Here is a 17182-nt window from a genome sequence, read left to right as displayed (position 1 = left end):
AAGGGCGCCGGTGGGGTGCCGGAGGGGCAGCCGCGGGCGCCCCCACAGACCTTTGTTGTCGTGCCACACGCGGATCTTCCGCACGCTGCCCAGGCTGTGCGGCGTGGCGATCTGGAACACGTCCAGGCTGTTGCGGCGGAAGGCCCCGTCCCCGTCCAGGTGCCGGTGGCCGCTGCGGCCCTCAGCCCCGTACAGCATGATGCCCACGTGTGCCGTGGTTCCTGGAGGATGGACAGAGAGGCAGCGGGGCTGGGAACATGACCCCGGGCGGACCTTCCTTCGCTCAGCAGACAGGCCGCTCTGACAGGTGCCCTCTCGCCCCCCTAAACGTGCCAGACACGCAGCCGCCAACGACACGGCGCAGCAGGCGGGGCGCCAGAATCACCGAGCGACTACGCGAGACACAGTCGGCCCCACCTCCCTGTGATACCACATGCACGTGATGTTTTACAAAAACGGGGACTGGCCGGTGAGGGTAAGAGCACAGCGAGGAGGAGAAAAGTGGAAACGTGGGAGAGACGTTCAGAACAACGGTCACCAGGCAGGTCGACACTGGCCGAGGCCACACCACCAAACTCGCCAACGTAGGCAGACAGGGACCACGAGAGAAAGAACAAAGATGTCACAGAGCAACCCACATGAGCGGTCAGAGGGGTGTCACGGAGCAGGAGGGCCAGCGAGGACAAGGGGGGGGGCAGGGGCAGGAGGACCAATGAGGACACGCCGGGGGGGCGGGGTCACCGAGGAGGGCCAACCAGAACGCGGGGGGGAGGGGTGAGCAAGAGCAGGAGGGCCAAGGAAGACACGCTGAGGGGGGAGCGCAGGAAGTGGCCGAGGCATGGAGAACACGCTCACGCGCGTGGCAGCTCCTACAGCCGCACGGCCAGCACTGCCCACGCTGCTCAGCAAGTTTTCCACAAAGAAATCGAACGCTTTTGCCCCCAGCACATCTAACATTCAAGTCACACTGTCCTCGCTCGGTCAGTCCCGTCTTCCCAGTATCGGCTCACCACCACCCGCACTGTCGTCCGCTCGCTCACACAGGCGGGCCCCGCACTCCGATGCCCCGTGTGCCCGGAGAGCACCGTGAGGCCTGATGAGCTCCCGGCCCACGCGGCACCGGGTGAACGGAGCCCTCGTCCCATCATCTACTAAGATAGTCGCTACCAGAGAAAATAGCCAGAGAGCACACGCCAAGGGCGGCCAGGAGGCCTGGACCAGACAGCCCCCCGCCTCACCTGAGCCCCGGCCCCAGCCAGTCTTAACCAGGATCTCGTACTTGAAGCGGCCCCCCTTCCCGCAGAAAGGGATCACGCGGACACGGCTGACGTCCAGCTGGTCCAGCTTACGCAGGATCACGGCCATGACCACATAGGTCACCAGGCACACGGAACAGGTCAGCAGGACGACGTAGTTCACGCCTGAGGCCGGTTCCTGGGGAGACAGAGCCATGAGGTCCAGGAGGCACGGCCCTCGCCTCACTTTCTCAGGACGAGAGAAAGGCTGGGGCCTCCGAGTCCCCCAGAAACATGGTGCGACTCACTGGAAAGATGAACCGCACGTGGCTGGGAGGCACGAAGAGGCTGGCCCCGAAGGCAGTGAGGTGGCGGGTGAGGCAGACGGCCTGGCTGGGCGACGTCTCTTCCAAAGGCACAAGGCCCTCTGTCCTCCACATCATGTCCTTCTCGCTGAAGTACTGGCACAGGGATGTGTACAGGCCCACGGTCACTTCCAGTGCCGACCAACGGAAGTGGCTGGTCAAGTTCAGGTAATAAGTCCCGCCTGGGTCTCTGCTCCTAGAAGTTGAGCAAGTGTCACAGCCAGACCCTGCCCAGCCCCAGTCACGGCAGGTCCTGCTCCCAGACCCCTCGGCTGCAGCCACGCCCACCACGGGTGGCCAGGCCTGCCGCCTCCGGTCCTCCTGCCGCCAGACCTACTCCCACGGGAAACCCAGTGACCCTGCTGGCGTCCAGCCAGCCGTCAGAGATTAGCCCCCACTGTGGGTCCACGGTGGCCTGCTCCCAGGGCGGGGCGTGGGCTCACCCTGGGGCGATGAAGAAGGTGTAGGGCCTGTGGTCCCTGCCCGCCAGCGCCTCCGGGCCGATCCTCCTGCTGGCTGAGCAGTTGTGCTCGTTGGGCTGCGGCACCGAGTGCAGGTACACAGCCAGGTAGGGCTCGGGCTCCCGGGACAGGTAGTGTTCTAGGGGCACAAGGACAGCATTGGACGGCTGCCCCGTGCAGCTCGCACACCCTGGGGGACGCTCCCGGAGCCCTGTGGCGCCCTCCCTGCAGCCTGGGGCTGGGGGGCTGGAGAGCTCTCTGTTGCCGGCAGCACTCACTGTTGCCTCGTTCCCCGCTGCCCTGGGGCCAGGCCCCGGCCAGCCTATGAAGCAGGAGGCAGACTTTCCTAAAGGCCACGAGTCGGGGGGGGGGGGGGGGGGGGGAGGTGTGTGGCACGAAAGACACCTGCTCACCAAGGGTCCCCCACACAGGCTGGGCCGAGGCCCGCAGCACCCACCGCTAAGCACCGAGTAGGTGAGCTGTAGGTGCAACCCGGCGTCAGGGTTGTTGTCCTCGGGGACGACCACAACGCCGACCGAGGCCTGCGGCTGGACGACGGCAGAGCCGGCAGGGGTGCGGCAGCCCCGTGCAGCCTGGTCTGAGTTGTTGGGTACTTTCACGGTGATGGCGCGCTCCGAGGCCAGCCGGCCAATGGGGATCTGGGCCCCGGCCTGTGTCTGGAAGGCCATGGACGCCACCTTGGTGGAGACAGTATAGTTGCTGATGTAGCCGAAGGGGAAGGGGTTGGAGTCGACGAGGATGATGAGCTGTACCACATCACTGAGGTTGGACAGGGCCCCGCTGAAGGCCTCAGGGATGGAGAAGTGGCAGCCAGGAACCGAGGCGTCGCCCTGACAGAGCAGGCTCAGCGGGTCTGAGCGCTTGCCCTGCGCCACGATCTCCTCGCCGGCCAGCGTCAGGGGCTCCTCGTTGAGCACGCGGGAGCGCATGAGGATACACATGAGGGCCGACGACAGGTGGTAGGCCCTGGATGCCACCATCAGCGACGGCGGCTCTGCGCCCAGCTCTGAGGGCTGCGGGCCCTGCATGTCCGCGCTGGCCAAGTGGATGAGGTCACCTGTGGGAGGGGAGGTGGCGGGGAGGGCTCAGAGGGGGGGCAAGCGGGGGGGGGGGGGAGCACGCGCCTGCCTGGGCCCGGCCGCACCTGTGATGTTGAGAATGCTGTCGGCAATGGCCGTGGGCGTGCCGGTGCCCTCGGCGGTCTCGGCCTGCAGGATGTGCATCATGCCCTCGAGCTTGTGCAGCGTCTTCTTCAGACACGAGCGGCACACGAGCTCCCTGCTGGACACCTGCAGGGAGGCCAGACGCCGTAGGCAGCCCTCCTCCGGCCTGGCTGAGCGGGGCCGGCACCCCCCGGGACCCCTCAACCCACTTCAGTTCCGTCACACCGGCCACGTGGCCCAGGCCTTTCCCCAACACCCTTCACGCCGCGACTGGAGAAACCACCCCAAGCGTGGGTTCCAGCCATGTGCCTCCCTGCCGAGAGCTCTTCTGTGGTTTCTCCCCACCCGCGGGCGAGGAAGGTCCAAGGTAACGCGGTCCTGCCGCTCGCCCTAATCCATGTGCCTGGCCATGAGAGCCACGTGTCACAGGTGACCTCTCCCGCCTGGGAAGGTTCTCCGCTTCCTTCTCTGCTGAAAGCTGTGCAGCAATTTCCCACCACGCAGAGGCACAGCGCGCCCCCGCCCCCATCAAGACTGTGCTCAGCTCAGCCGAGCCTGGTTCTCGAGTCCTGGGCGACAGTGGTGGCTAACTGCTTGGGGCTGCAGAAGCCAGATCAGGTGTGACCATGGGCTGAGGGGGAGGGCACCGGAACAGCCTCTTCACGTGTGCTCTCCTTAGAGCCAAGCCGCTCCTTACCCGTAGGCCACCCTGCACAGTCGCACCTGCAGCTCACATGCTAAATGGCCAAGGACAGGCACACGGCCAGGGAGACTCGGCCAGGACAGGGGCTGCCATGGGGCCCGAGGCCCACCCTACCGTGCACTGGGCCAGCGCCGCGGCAACCTGCCGGATGTCATCCACGGTGTTGACCCGCAGGGAGACCAGAATCTCTGTGACGTTTTTGCGTATCTGGGCTTGCAGCTGCCGCCTGGGGTCCGACTCTGCTGACGAGGCCAGCGCCTGCTCGTGCTGAGGGCAGTGAGCACAGGGGAGCCCTCAGGGCAATGGGCAGCTTCACTGGCAGCGACACAAGTTGTCTCAGCCACTAGAAAACTCGGGCAGCGGCTCAAACCCTGTTTCTTCAGGGACAAAACGGGGCTTAGGGGGCTTTCCCAGGACTTCTCATGGGGGTGTGGAGGGCTGGCATCAGGGGAAGGGTCCACAGGCTGGGACTGTGGAGAAGAGGAGTTATTTCAAGGAGACGAGTCAGGGGGCCAACTGCTTGCGAGGCAGCGAAGACTGGCCCGGGCCCACCCTCCCCACCGAGGGCAGATGAGGAGGGACTCCTCACCCCTGCGCTGGCCTCGTTGAGCACAGTGATGAGGGCCAGAGAGTACTCGATGACGTGCTGGGGGTCAGCCTGTCTCAGTAGTCTGGGAAGCATGCTCTCCGTGAGGCTGTGCAGCCAAGTCGTGAGGTCCAGGGGGCCACCTGGCAGGTCACTAGGGAGTTCGGGCAGGGTGATGGCCAGAGACCTGCGTGCAGAAGCTCTCGGTGAACAAGTGGCAGTCCCCGCTCCCACCTGCCCAGATCCGGCCCAGGCTCACCTATTGAGAGCAACCACAGCGGCGCCCAGCTGGTCCTGCACGACCACGGCCAAGTCCACCTGGAAGTGTGGTGCAAAACCAGGCGGCAGCACGGCTCCGTAGGCAGAGAGGCTGCCCCTGTAGACGCAGAACTCTTCGCAGTGGCCCTGGCGACAGCGCCGCAGCAACAGGGCGTACACGAGTGGGGCGCCTGCGTCTTCCGCATCCTGCCAGCCTGCGGGCCCTCAGTGTCAGCGGCGCCCCAGACTCCCTGCGCCGCGCCTCCCTGTCACCTGCAGCTGTACTCACCTGTGCACTCGAAATGCACCTTGGTGGTGAGGGCGCGCACGGCGTCCAGCGGGAAGAGGCGGCAAGAGCCTCCGCGCGGGGGCCGGTTGGCGGAGAGGCGGATGGAGGCGCAGCCCTCTTCCTCGCCCGAGCGGCCCAGCACCGTGAGCGTGAACGTGTAACCCTCGCCGTCCCGCAGCACGCCGCGCCGTACCACCAGCCGCATGCCTGAGCTGCCTGTCGACGTGGTGGTCTCGTCCAGCACCAGCGTCTCATTGCTGAAAGTACGCGCCGCCCAGCGCTGCAGAGCCAGGGGACAGAGACCAAGGTGCTGAGACCGGGGAGCAGCCCCGCCCCGCCCCGCCGAGGCCCCGCCCCCACACGGCCCCGCCCCGCCCCGCCCCCCAGTCCTACATTCGCTCACCCCTCGCTGGGAGCCCCCGCTACAGTTGTCACAACGGCCCTCTAGGTACACATAGGAGCTCCGGCTCACTGCGTACACGGCCTGCGCCTTGCAGGACACACACTCCAAGGACACAAGGGGCACCCGACCCCTACGGATCAACACCTGGAGACAAGAAAAGAAGCCACGACCTGAGCCAGGGCCTCCACTCCTGGGGCCCACACCCTGAGTCTGCACAGGGCAGTCAGCCCCAGCCAGGCTCCCCAGGGGAGCTGGGCCTCTGGCCTCTACCCTGATGCTGTTCTCCTGGCTGGGAAGGCTCCTCTCTGGGCCCTGCCAGCACCCAGTTAACCCGGAGCCCAACTTCCCAAGGCTCCGTGGGCTCAGCCCTCCTCAAGTACATTCGTTCAGTTTTTGATGTCTCCCAGTCTGGAAGATGGTGGTGGACACCCAAGAGGGCAGAGTCCACCTCGTGCTTATTTTCCGTAGCACCCAAAGCCCAGCTTGGGCCTAGCACACACGAAGCACTCAAGTACTCACCTGTGAACAGGATGGATGGACGGACGTATCCGTGGAGGAGAAACAGAACGAACGCACGTGTGGGGTGAAGGCAGCCGTGCTCACTACACAGCCCCATCTGAGGTCGGTCCCACCTCAGCCAATCCAGGCTGGACCCTGCTCCGAGCTCCCCCGTCCCCACACAGCCCGTCCCAGGCACCAGCAGCACCTCGCGCACCTGCCGCCATCGGCAGGCCGCAGCAGCGCCGGCCCCAGGGGCCGCTGGCACCTCGGTCCTGACCTGCCTGGAGGGTGCAGGGGGCAGCAATGTTGAGCACGTGTCCACCCAGGGCTGAGAACAGGCTCTTCCTGCTCAAAAACGAGGACACCCATGCTCTGGGAAGGGGGCCGGTTTCCTCACTGCCTTTGGTGCCGCTGGAACCCCTTGCTTCTCACTAACAAACACCTAGAGCACCCAGGACCCCTCTAAGCTCCAGAAGGCCGCAGCGCTTCCGGAAGTAAACAAAACTGAAGCAAAACGTTTTGTTAAAGAGAAACTGTATCAATCAAATGTAGTAACTCACAGTGAGAACCAACAGCTTCCAAAACACCAAAGCATAGGAAACCTTCACCAAGAGTGTTTGGCGTGAATGGTCCTGTGCGCTCAGCCCTCCCTGGCTGCACCTCGGCCACCCCAGGGCCCGGAACTCCGCCTTGCTGGGCTAAGGACTGGGCCCCTGGCACCTACCGTCTGGTTTGTGGCCTCCTCCTTCCGGCCTGCCTTCCACACGGTCAGGTTGAAGGTGTACTCCACGCCAGCTTGCAGGCGCTCCCGGGGGACGGTGACCACGCTGCTCCCCCGGGGCCCAAAGGTCAGAGCGCACCCACCAGTCTCACTCTGTAGCCACAAGGGAAGGGGTCGTGAGACCCTGGACGGCTTCAAAGCAGAGCCCAGCCCCGGGCACATTTGGAAGACCCCCTGCCCCTCCAAGGCTCATCTGCACGAACGACCAAGGGAGCCAGAGGAGACCTCACGTCCCCTGGAGCACCGGACCTGCGTTGAGGCCACACAGGCCCAGTGGAAGCTGAGTGGCGTCTGGTCGCCGTCCTCCAGGTTGGGATCGTAGGACTTGCTCCCATCTAGCACCAAGTCCTGAGTGTCCGACCACACACGGTACGAGCCTCCCTCGATGATGGGCACCAGGCGCTCAGGGACCACTGTCACGTTGGCTTGGATGCTCCGTGCCAGCGGGGTGTCCCCAAATGACACCAGGAACACAAAGCAGTAGTGGCCCACAGGCAGCGCCAGCCGTGGCACCACCAGCTGGGGCCGGCTCATGTCCACGCTGGGCAGAGCCACGGGGGCCATGCGCACCGGCCGATGGCAGCCAGCGGCACGGTACACCTCCCACCGGTACTCCGTCTGGTAGGTGACGCAGTCACGGAGGTTGACGTGGGCTTCCAGGTAGTTGCGCTGGGAGCGCCGCATCAGCACCTGCGGGGGCAGGGCCACGTCCACCTCGGGCTCCCTACAGGCCAGTACGTGGACGGTGACCGTGGCCTGGGCCACGAAGAAGCTCACCAGGTTGGAAGCGTTCACCTCCACGCGGTAGTCCCCAGGCCGCAGGTAGGAGTGTTCAGCCCAGGGCTCCTCCGTGTCCTCCGCCGGGGCCCCATCCCCGAAGTCCCAGCGATAGGCCACACGCCGGGGGCTAGGGCTCGTGGCGGCCTCGAACCGGGCCGAACGGTTGGTAAAGCAGCGGCCGCTGCGCAGCACCACGTGCTGGATGGTGTCCTGGACCTCGACCACGAGGGTGCGGTTCACGCCACCCAGCTCGTTGAAGGCGCGCACGTGGATTTCCAGCAGCCCCGCGGCCACGGGGGTGTACGTGACGTCGCGGCCTGACAGAATGACCAGCGAGTCCCCCTGGACCTTTTGCAAGGAGAAGTACCACGCGTAGGCCACGCGGGACCCCCGCTGCACGCGGGCCGTGAAGTTCCTCTCCGTGCCCGTGGGGATGCCTGGCTCACAGCAGTTGGGCACCTGGAGCCCACCCACCGCCTCTAGCACCAAGATGCGCACCTGCGCCTGGGCCCGGCTCACGTGGTTTTCCGCCTGCACGCTCAGCGTGTAGTCCCCGGCCCGGGGGAAACTGCGGGAGAAGCGGGGCCCGGGCAGTGCCTCTGGGGCGGCCCCACCGACCTGCAGGTAGAAGCTGACGGCAGAGCCAGCGGCCAGCAGGACCTGCAGGTGGACCGGCTGCCCGGGCGCCACCACCTTGCTGTTGGCCCACAGCACGAGGCCCGCGACGGGCTCCTCCACCGTGAGCTCACACGTGGCCAGGCCCCAACTGACGGCATTGGAGGCGTTGAGCCGAACGGAGAAGGCGCCGGCGTCACGGAAGACCACAGAAACGTGCTGGCCGTGCCTGCTGCCACCCGGCACCGCCCAGCACCAGCTCACGTCGGTGCCTGAGTCCAGCTGCCCCCAGAAGGGCACGGCAGAACCCGCCGCCACGAAGCTGCCGCCCAGCTCGCCGGCCCTGATGCTGAGGCCACTTACGGGCACCTGCACAGCCACCTCAGTGGTGGCGTTGGCCGAGCCCAGCTGGTTCCTAGCCGTGACCGTGACCAGGTACAGGCCGGGGGTGGGGAAGGTGTGGGTCGTGGACGGCTCTGGGGTCTCCCAGCTCAGTCCTCCCTCCAGAGACCAGCTATAAATGACGCCGCTGCCCCCAGCCAGCTTGGCACAGAGGGTGACGCTGGCATCGACGGCGGCCGGGTTCGGGGAGGCGACTGCGGCCAGCCACCCCACAGGCTCCACAAAGTCCACCGTGCGATTGGCCAGGGCGCTGCCCAGCATGTTGGCGGCCCGCAGCTGGATGCGGTAAGTGCCGGCCTCGAGCACAGTGAGCGAGAAGGCCCTGCCGCTGCCGGCCAGCGCCGGGCCGCCGTCCCGCTGGGCGGTCCAGCTGTAGGAGATGTTGGTGCCGTCCCGGACCACGGCCTGCAGCTGCAGCGTGCGGTTGGTGGGAAAGCAGCAGCCGCCTCCGCCCCCCACCACCTGCAGCCCCTCGATGTGCTGCAGGACGTAGACAAAGATGCTGTCCTGGGCGGCGCCCACCTCGTTCTCGGCCGTGACGATGATGTTGAAGGTGCCCACGGAGCGGAAGGTGTAGGAGATGGTGGGGCCCCCGGGGATGGGCGTGCAGCGGTCACAGAGCACCCAGGAGTAGCGCACGTCACTGCCGGCCTCCAGGGAGGTGGCGAAGCTGACGCTGCCGTTGAGGGGCACCACCGTGCGGCTGGCGTTGACGCTGAGCCCCCGCGCGCGCTCCCGCACCGTGACGTTCAGCCGAGCCTCGCCACGGCTCACCTCGTTCCGCCCGGTCACGCGGACGGTGAAGTGGCCCGTGCTGTTGTAGGCGTGGGTGACCGCGGAGCCCTCGAGGAGCCCGCCGTCCCCCAGCTCCCACAGGTAGGTGGCGGGGCACCCGCGGCCCACGGCGGAGAACAGGTACGGCTGCTGCAGCTCCAGCACGCGAGAACCGTTGACCCGGACACCCGTGAGCTCCACGGGCTCCTGCACCTCCACGAGTGCGGAGTCGTTGGCAGCCGAGATGTTGTTGGATACGGCAACCGTCACCAGGTAGGAGCCAGAGGCCGGGTAGGCAAACGTGGCCTCGGGGCCCCCGACGCGGGCAGGATCCTCAGTGCCAAAGTCCCAGGTGTAACGGTAGAGGAACGGGGGCCAGGCACGAGCCACCCACCGGGCCTCGTCCCCGAGCCGCACGAACTGCCTCTCGGGCCACAGGGTCACGTTGCCCAGCTCGGGCTCCACGCAGACGCTGGTGAAGTAATGGGCCTTGTTCACGTGGCTCGAGAGGACCAGCGTCAAGGGGAACGTGCCGCTCCGTGTGAAGTTGTGCGTCACCGTCGGGTCCCCCGAGACGGTGGTGTTGGAGGAGCCATCCCCGAACGTCCAATCAAAGATGTAGTGGGTGGGGTCCCCAGTGACGTGGGCCGTGAGCCGGGCGAGGGGCTGCACAGGGATGCAGGCCGCAGGCTCGATCCGCAGCACCTCCAGGACAAACACCTGCAGGGGCAGGCTCAGCGCCAGGCGGCCCGCGGGGCTGGACGCTCCCACAGTCACCGTGCAGTTCCGTGCCCGCAGGTACACGTGCTCCACCGTGGCCTCGGGGCCCGTGAGCACCGTGCCGTCCCCCATGTCAAAAGTCCACGTGACGTTGTCTCCCGACTCCAGGGCGGCACTGACGGTCACAGGCGCGCCCTGCTCCACGGACGGGCTGAGGCTCACGCTCAGGCCCCGAAGCTCCTCAAAGACACGGATGCCGACACATGCCGTCACGCTGCTAACCGTGTTGTTGACCTCCAGACGGACGCGGTACGCGCCCCCTGAGCTGTATGTGTGGTTGACCTCTGGCCGGTGCTGCGTCACAGCTGGGGAGCCATCTCCGAAGTCCCACGTGTACAGGATGCCCCCAGGTGAGGGCAGTGGGCGTGGGGCAAAGGTGACAGACTGGCCAGCCACCAGGACACGGCTTCCCACGGCCACAGCCACGGCAGGCAGGGTGGCGCGCACGCTCACAGACACTTGCCGCGTCAGGTTCTCGAAGGCGTTGGACACCAGCAGGGTCAGGTTGTACTCACCTGCGGGACAGGCCTGAGTGAGAACAGGGCCAGGGCCACCTCCACCACCTGCTTGGCGAAGTCATGACCTAACCCCGTGCTGCTGCGCGCCAGGGCCCCTCGGGAAGATAGAACAGGCCCTCGGTCAAAATGTCAAGGGAGAATGCCCTTGGGCCCTGTCCCGGGAGGTCCTCGCAATGGGGCCAGTACAGGGTGCCACGAGCAGAGGGCAAGACGCGGGGCTGGGGCATAAATGAGATGGGAGCAGACCCTCCCCGGTGAACAGAGAGGGTCAGTGCAGGGCAAGGGCGGTGGGGTCACCAATGATCACTGTGCATTCTGCGTGTGAAACTCCTGGAATTTTAAAAATAAAAGGTAACTCCCTTCTGAGCCAAAAGTGGGTCTGAGTAGGGGCCAGGAAGGTCCAGTTTCTGCCCAAGAGATTTGAATCATGGGGCTCAGTGGCCGGGACACCACTCTTTCACTCTATTAAGGGCCCCAGGCCACCAACCCCGACTGGGCAGAAGGGGGCTGTCCCCACGGCAGGGTGGCGGGCCCCAGCGCTCACCTGGGATGGCGTAGGCGTGTGTGACATTGTGCTCCACCAAAACTTGGGCGACCGCAGGGTCTGGCACCCGGAAGGACTCATTGTAGGGAGGCTTGAACTGGCCAATCACCTGGTCCCCGTCCCCAAAGGTCCACCTGCCGGGCCACAGGCAGGCAATGAGCAGGCTAGAGTGGGAGCACGCTGGCCCGGCTGCAGCCGCTCCCCTCTCCCAGGGTCCCATGTACCCGCCACCTCCTGGCAGGTGAGGAGGGGCGGGCTGGGGGAGAGCCGGGCCTCAGCCCCACAAGGGCTCGGCTGGCTCCACTGCCCGCCAGACCAGGAGCACTCACAGAAAAGCCACCTCCACAGCCGAGTCCACCAGCACGTGGGCAGCCAGTGCCAGCGTGACATTGGGGGGCAACACGGGTGGCACTGCAGACACCCAGAGGTCCCTCATCCTGTTCATCCGCTCCACGGTGACGTTATAGTTCACGGTGACATTGCTCACATGGTTGGAGGCCGTCAGCTGTGGGGACAGGTAGCAGTGTGTGGGCTGCCAGCGGGTGGCGAAGAGGCCCAAAGCAGCGCAGGCAGAACCCCACCCTGCACTCACCCGCGGCCAGCCGAGGGGTCCTCGGGAAGCAAAGCGGAACAGAAGGCCAAGATGAGCATGGCAGTCCCAGCCCCGGCCCCGGCCCCGGCCCCGCCCCGCCCACCCACCGAGAGCTTGAAGACAGCAGCGCTCTGGTAGATGACGTTGAAGACCACATTGTGGAAGGTAAGGGACTGCTTGTCGTCTATAGTCCAGCGGAAGACCACGTCTGAGCCAGCCTCCACCATGGGGCTGTACCTCTGCAGGGAGGGCACAGTGTGGGCGGCGCTGGGGCTTTGGAGACCCAATTCTGCCCTAAGCAGAATTCCACCACCTGGACACGCCTCCCCAGGGGGTTTCCCAGGCCAAGACTTCAGACACCACAGGAGGTGGAGGGCAGGGGGAGGGGGGTGGGGGGCCTAGGGGGCCACGTGTCATAGGACTATGGGCTGACATGCCCTTTGACGTTTCAGTTCCTCCGGCTTCCTGTCTGGAAAGTGATCTAGCACCAGGGACAGAAAGAGCCCACCATCTGAGTCTCCGTGCACCCTGTCCCTGGGCTCCTGCCCGGGCCCACAGTCTCAGCACAGGCTGCTTGGGAAGGCACGGGAGTCTCAAGAGGCCTCGTGGTTCTGGGTGTTTACCCGAGTCAGCTGACAGAACAGGTGTGAGGAGGGAGCTGAGGTCAGAGACGGCCCTTCTGACAGCCCGTGTGCAGGCCGTAGAGCTGGTGGCTGACCTGTGCGTGTGTGGGAGGGCGTGAGGGGACACCCCGAGCAGCAGATATGGCACTGACAGCAGCAGGGTGACATGAGGACCACCCCCCCGCAAAAGCACTCCCTTCAGCATGATGGGAACACAGCAGCAGCCTTGAAGACACTCAGGCTCCATGAGGGTAGAGCTGCTCAGGGGCCGTGGGAGACACCGCAGATGCTCAGAGCTGCTGTTTGACAGGTGGTTCCTCACTAACTCGGGAACTACCACCGGTCTGAGGAGCCCAAGAACAGAACCTGCCCAGAAACCAACCCCGGGCCGCCTTCCCCGTCTCACTCACCACCAGGACGCCTTGCAGCACCCGGGCTTCGGGGCTGGGTGTGGCCCGGAGACCGCAGATGGGCTCCTCGGCCTTCACCTGCAGGCTGAGGTTGGCCCGGCCGGCGCTGTTCTCCACCACCACCTCCACCGTGTGCTCGCCCTCACGGAGGCCGGGCAGGGCCAGCACCGAGAACAGGGTGGTGTTGGCCTCGAGAGCACAGCTGGGCACCAGGGCAGCCACCGGGGCAGGGCAGGCGGCCTCAAAGGGTGCGCTGACATTGCCCCCAGGCCAGTGGGCCGTGGCCGTGGCGTTGGTGCCCGAATCTACCCGGAGCACCAAGACCGAGCCGTTGGTGGGCACATAGAGGCGGCCATCGTGGGGGGTGGGATGGGCCACACGCAGGCCAGCCACCGGGGAGAGCACATCAAAGTCGCAGGACAGGTTGTGCGTGGACACGCTGTTGCCCACCGTGGCCCGGACCTCATAGTGCCCAGGCCGCCGCAGCCCCGGGTTGGGCCTCAGGCCGAGCAGAGGGGTGAGGCGCTCTGTGGCGGCGAGCAGCCGCAGGGCGCAGGCGGGGCCAGTCGGGGCCACCTCCAGCTGGGCGGGCAGGTGGGCCAGCCAGGCCGAGGCCACGGCGGACAAGTACGGCGCCTCAGGGCCAGGGGGTCCGAGCGCCGGCGAGCAGTGCAGGAGGGCACCTGGTCCAGCGTCGTGCTGCAAGGTGACGAGGTCACCGGGGAGCAGGGGGCCGTCCTGGCCCTGGAAGGGGACCTGCAGGAAGGAGGCAGGCTGTATCGGGTCCTCACGGCGGGACGCTGCAGGGCGGGGGGCTACAAGGGAGCACAGGACCAGGGGCTCCAGCAGGCAGGCGGGATCCACCTGGGGTAATCTAGACTCACACCCACAGGGGCCCGGCTCTCGGACACTCACTCACTCACTCACTCCCCCAGGCCCTCATGGAGGGGGCTGACAGACAGGCTCAGAGGGATGGGCCGTGTGCAGGGCAGAGGGCCAGGATGCGGGCCAGGCAGGGGCAGGACAAGCAGAAGGGCCCGGGTGGCAGCTTCTCATGCTGGGGGGTGAGCAAGGACAAGGACAAAGCCGGAGAAAGGCAGGGGCCTGGTGCGCCAAGCGGAAGAGTGTACTGTCTGTGCTTCAGGGAGAGACCCAGGTCTCAGGCAGCAGGGCCAGCACACGTACTGAGTACTGGGTGGGAGGGCCTGCCGGCACGGAGAACAGAAACTCCTTCCAGAGCACACAGGAGGTCCCAGGGGGCCCTGGCCCTGACGTGGACGCATTGGCACAGGCCCGGGGCCGGCAGAGGGTGTCCGGTGACAGGGGGATACCAGTTTGGGGGCACCAGCGTCCCTCTGGGGTGCACGCGGGCACCGGCCGAGCCTGGCTCTCCAGGGACACACTCTCAGGCTCCCCGCCATGTCCTGGGGCCCCTGCAAGGAGAGGAGGGGTGTCAGGGACCCCCGCTTGCTAATGGGCCCCAGTCAGGGACACCCCACCCCAGGGAGACACGAGGTCTTGCCAGGCAGCACACCAACCCCACCCCCACCATCCCTCCTCTATTCCTCCTGACACCAGGCCAGCTGACTGACTCAGGCGAGTCCCGGCGACACCGAGCAGGAGTCGGTTTCTCTACAGACCCCACTCTGTGCATCTCAAGGCTGGAGAGCAGTCCAATAGCCAAGGAGCCACTACACGTGATGGCAGAGACAGGTCCCCACTGCCCCAACGGGACGGAGCCCCACCTGCTCCTCCCTCGGGCCGGAACACCTGCAGCCGCAGCTGGGCGGGTCGGCGGAGCTCCTGAGTGCCGAACTCAGCAGCGATGAGGAAGGCTTCTCTACTCAGGCCCAGGCTGGGGAACACCATCACCTGGGGAAAGGGGGACTGCTCAGCTCCACAGACCCCAGCCCCCGCCATCCCACCACCCCAGCACCCACTGGGTCAGAGGGGAAGGAGCCCCCAGACAGGGCTTCACATTGTGGCTAACGGTCACTAGAGACAAAAAATCAGGTCAAAACCATCTGTGGGCAGCAGGACCCTGACCTTGTTTTTTAAAAATCCACAAACACCCAGAGAAAACACTGAGGAGCACTCAGAGCTCTCTGAGCTACCCGGGCGGGTACCTCTCCCCTGTGCACGGCAGTGGGCTTCCTGCGCGTCTCTGCTCGGCAGGTAGGACGTTAAAGGTCCAGAAAAAAGAACTTGTTTTTCAGAGACACTCAAAAGCCAGGCCAAGGCTAAGTCTCCAGATCAGGTCGTGGAGGGTCCTGGGGTCAGCCTACCTCGACGGGCTCCTGGGGGGCTGACAGGGCCTCCTGCTGTGCCAGGGGACTCAAGGGTCCCTGCAGGTCTCCAGGGGGCGCTCCCACGAGGAAGTTCTCCGCATCCCACACAGGACCTGGGACAGCGCGTGTACAGTAAGGTGCTGGTCGCGGGCCAAGGAAGAGGGTGTCCGCGGGCCCCAGGCAGGGCCAGACCCAGGACTGAGCCACTTGTCGGTAGCCCCCCCAGCCCCCTCCCCCTCTGTCTGCTTCATCTGGTGCAGGCTCAGGTTGGGAAAACAGGTGCTCAGCAAACACCAAACCGACACTGAGCAGCTAGGAAGGAGCCTGGGTGAGAGACGGGACTGTCCTGGGGCAGCGGGGAAACACTGCGTGCTTGGGGGCTGGGGGAGGGGGGGGCGGGGGGCGGGACAGCCATGCGGAGGAGCTCCCAGGGCGGCCAGGAGACCTTTCATCGTTTAGGGAGGCAGCTGTCCTGGTCCAGGACACAAGGTGCCCCCTAGCCCCTCCGGTAGCCCCAAGCGCACCTCCAGGCCGGAGCTCACAGACGTAGCTGTGGGGCACCGAGCACAGGTCCGTGTTGCACTGCCCCGCGGGCCCAAGCCGCACACAGCGCTCAGCCGTGGCAGGGTGCGGCTCCCCAGGCAGCCAGTTCTGGCAGCTCTCCAGGCTGAAGGCCTCACCCCGCACGGCAGGGCCCGCCTCAGCCCCCTCCACAGCCGAGAAGCCAATCCACACGTCCAGGCTCCTGCAGGCAGATGGTGGGGGGACAGGGCACTCAGGGGGGGGCTCTCCAAAGACACCCCTCCATCTGCCCTGTCTCTCTGGGAGCTTCTTCCTCGTTCCCTACAGCAGCCCCTCAGGTGAGACCTTATCCCTCCCCCCGCTTTCGAGACGAGGAAAAACGAGGCTCAGAAAAAGGACCTGGCAGGCAAGGCGGTGGCAGTGTCCACCCCCACCTGCCCATGGGGCCAGGGGCCCAGCTGAGGGCTCCTTGCCGGGAGAGGCCTCAATGTGGCCAACGGCTGCACACACCCACGCTTATTCTGTGAGAAGGCTCCAGGTGTTGCGTTTGGGGAGCAAGACGCCTGAACATCAGCTCCCCAAACGCTACTCCTCACAGCTGACAAGGTAGGAGGGCCCTCCTGGAGACTGGGCTGATAGACACAAGGTCAGGAACGGGGACAAACGATGGCACACGGAGAGGAGTGAGGTGCTATAGTCAGAGCCAGGCACTGGGGCCCGGCTACCGCCAGTTAACCGAGTGACCCTGGGCAAGGGCCCGGACCATTCTGGGCCTCGAGTTCCTCTGGTGGACACTGAGGATGTCCAGGGTGCGATCCACACTGCAATCGACACCTCCCCAAACAGGGACTCTGGGAGAAGCAGGCGTCCAGCCTCCATTCCCTTCCCAGCCCTGGCAGGTGCTGAGAGCAGAGGCAGGGGCGAGGCCTGCTATAGGAGAGCACGTTTCCTCGCGGGCCTGGGGGGACGAAGGCATCCAAGAGGTTCCTTGTGCGTGGGTGGCCTCCATGGTCACACCAGAACTGTCCCTGCCCCTGCCAGGAGGGGCTCGGCAGGGGACAGCAGGGGGTGGGCAGCACGTGGGACCTGTGATGCATCCCCTACCCTACCCGTACCTCCACATCTGTGTCTGAAACGCTGATGAGATGGTGTCGGATGAGCAGAGCTCCCAGGCCCCACTCAGGCCGGCCGGCCGGCCTTGGCCCCTCCAAGCACCCCCACCTCTCCTGATCCTCCTCAAGACTTAGGCTCTGTCTCCGACCCAGCAATCGGGGATCCCACCTCACAGCCTGTCTGGGGGTGGGGGCAGGTACCTGGTGACCTGGGAGACCAGGAAGCGCTGGACGGCGGGACTGTCCACCATGGCCAGGGCGGCCCCGGCCCAGGCCCGGCACTGCTCCTGTGCCTGCAGCCAGGCGGCCTTCTCGGCCACCAGGCGGTAGCAGTGCCCATTACCGGGGAAGATCACGGTGTCCGAGGGGCAGAGCGGATGCACCACTGGGGAGTCAGCAGGCAGGGATGGGGGCATCAGTGTGGGCCCAGCCAGGACTGCCCCACCCATTCCAGCC

The 17182-nt window shown here is 65.9% G+C and overlaps 1 protein-coding gene across 8 annotated transcripts in view; it reads right to left on the bottom strand.

Annotated features, from left to right (window-relative positions):
• Positions 1-17182, bottom strand: part of PKD1 (polycystin 1, transient receptor potential channel interacting) — a 43906-nt gene that overhangs the window by 10506 nt on the left and 16218 nt on the right. For 3 of the 8 annotated variants that reach the window (XM_043560924.1, XM_043560928.1, XM_043560931.1), the window contains exons 6-27: positions 16928-17111; positions 15617-15837; positions 15090-15205; positions 14550-14676; positions 13990-14237; positions 12805-13560; positions 11879-12010; positions 11509-11684; positions 11180-11313; positions 7016-10632; positions 6710-6859; positions 5485-5628; positions 5082-5364; positions 4794-5007; positions 4538-4736; positions 4063-4215; positions 3227-3371; positions 2519-3139; positions 2044-2200; positions 1544-1796; positions 1239-1434; positions 51-221 (exon numbers count right to left, since the gene is read on the bottom strand). In XM_043560924.1, coding sequence (XP_043416859.1) covers positions 51-221; positions 1239-1434; positions 1544-1796; positions 2044-2200; positions 2519-3139; positions 3227-3371; positions 4063-4215; positions 4538-4736; positions 4794-5007; positions 5082-5364; positions 5485-5628; positions 6710-6859; positions 7016-10632; positions 11180-11313; positions 11509-11684; positions 11879-12010; positions 12805-13560; positions 13990-14237; positions 14550-14676; positions 15090-15205; positions 15617-15837; positions 16928-17111 — 8397 coding nt within the window. The remainder of the gene's footprint in view (positions 1-50; positions 222-1238; positions 1435-1543; positions 1797-2043; positions 2201-2518; positions 3140-3226; positions 3372-4062; positions 4216-4537; positions 4737-4793; positions 5008-5081; positions 5365-5484; positions 5629-6709; positions 6860-7015; positions 10633-11179; positions 11314-11508; positions 11685-11878; positions 12011-12804; positions 13561-13989; positions 14238-14549; positions 14677-15089; positions 15206-15616; positions 15838-16927; positions 17112-17182) is intronic. The other 5 variants (XM_043560926.1, XM_043560929.1, XM_043560927.1 and 2 more) reach the window with 3 other exon arrangements.

Source organism: Prionailurus bengalensis, chromosome E3 (assembly GCF_016509475.1).
Source record: "Prionailurus bengalensis isolate Pbe53 chromosome E3, Fcat_Pben_1.1_paternal_pri, whole genome shotgun sequence".
Classification (NCBI taxonomy): Eukaryota; Metazoa; Chordata; class Mammalia; order Carnivora; family Felidae; genus Prionailurus; species Prionailurus bengalensis.
The sequence above is the reverse complement of the archived record's forward strand: the minus strand, read 5'-3'. Positions and strand labels throughout refer to the sequence as shown.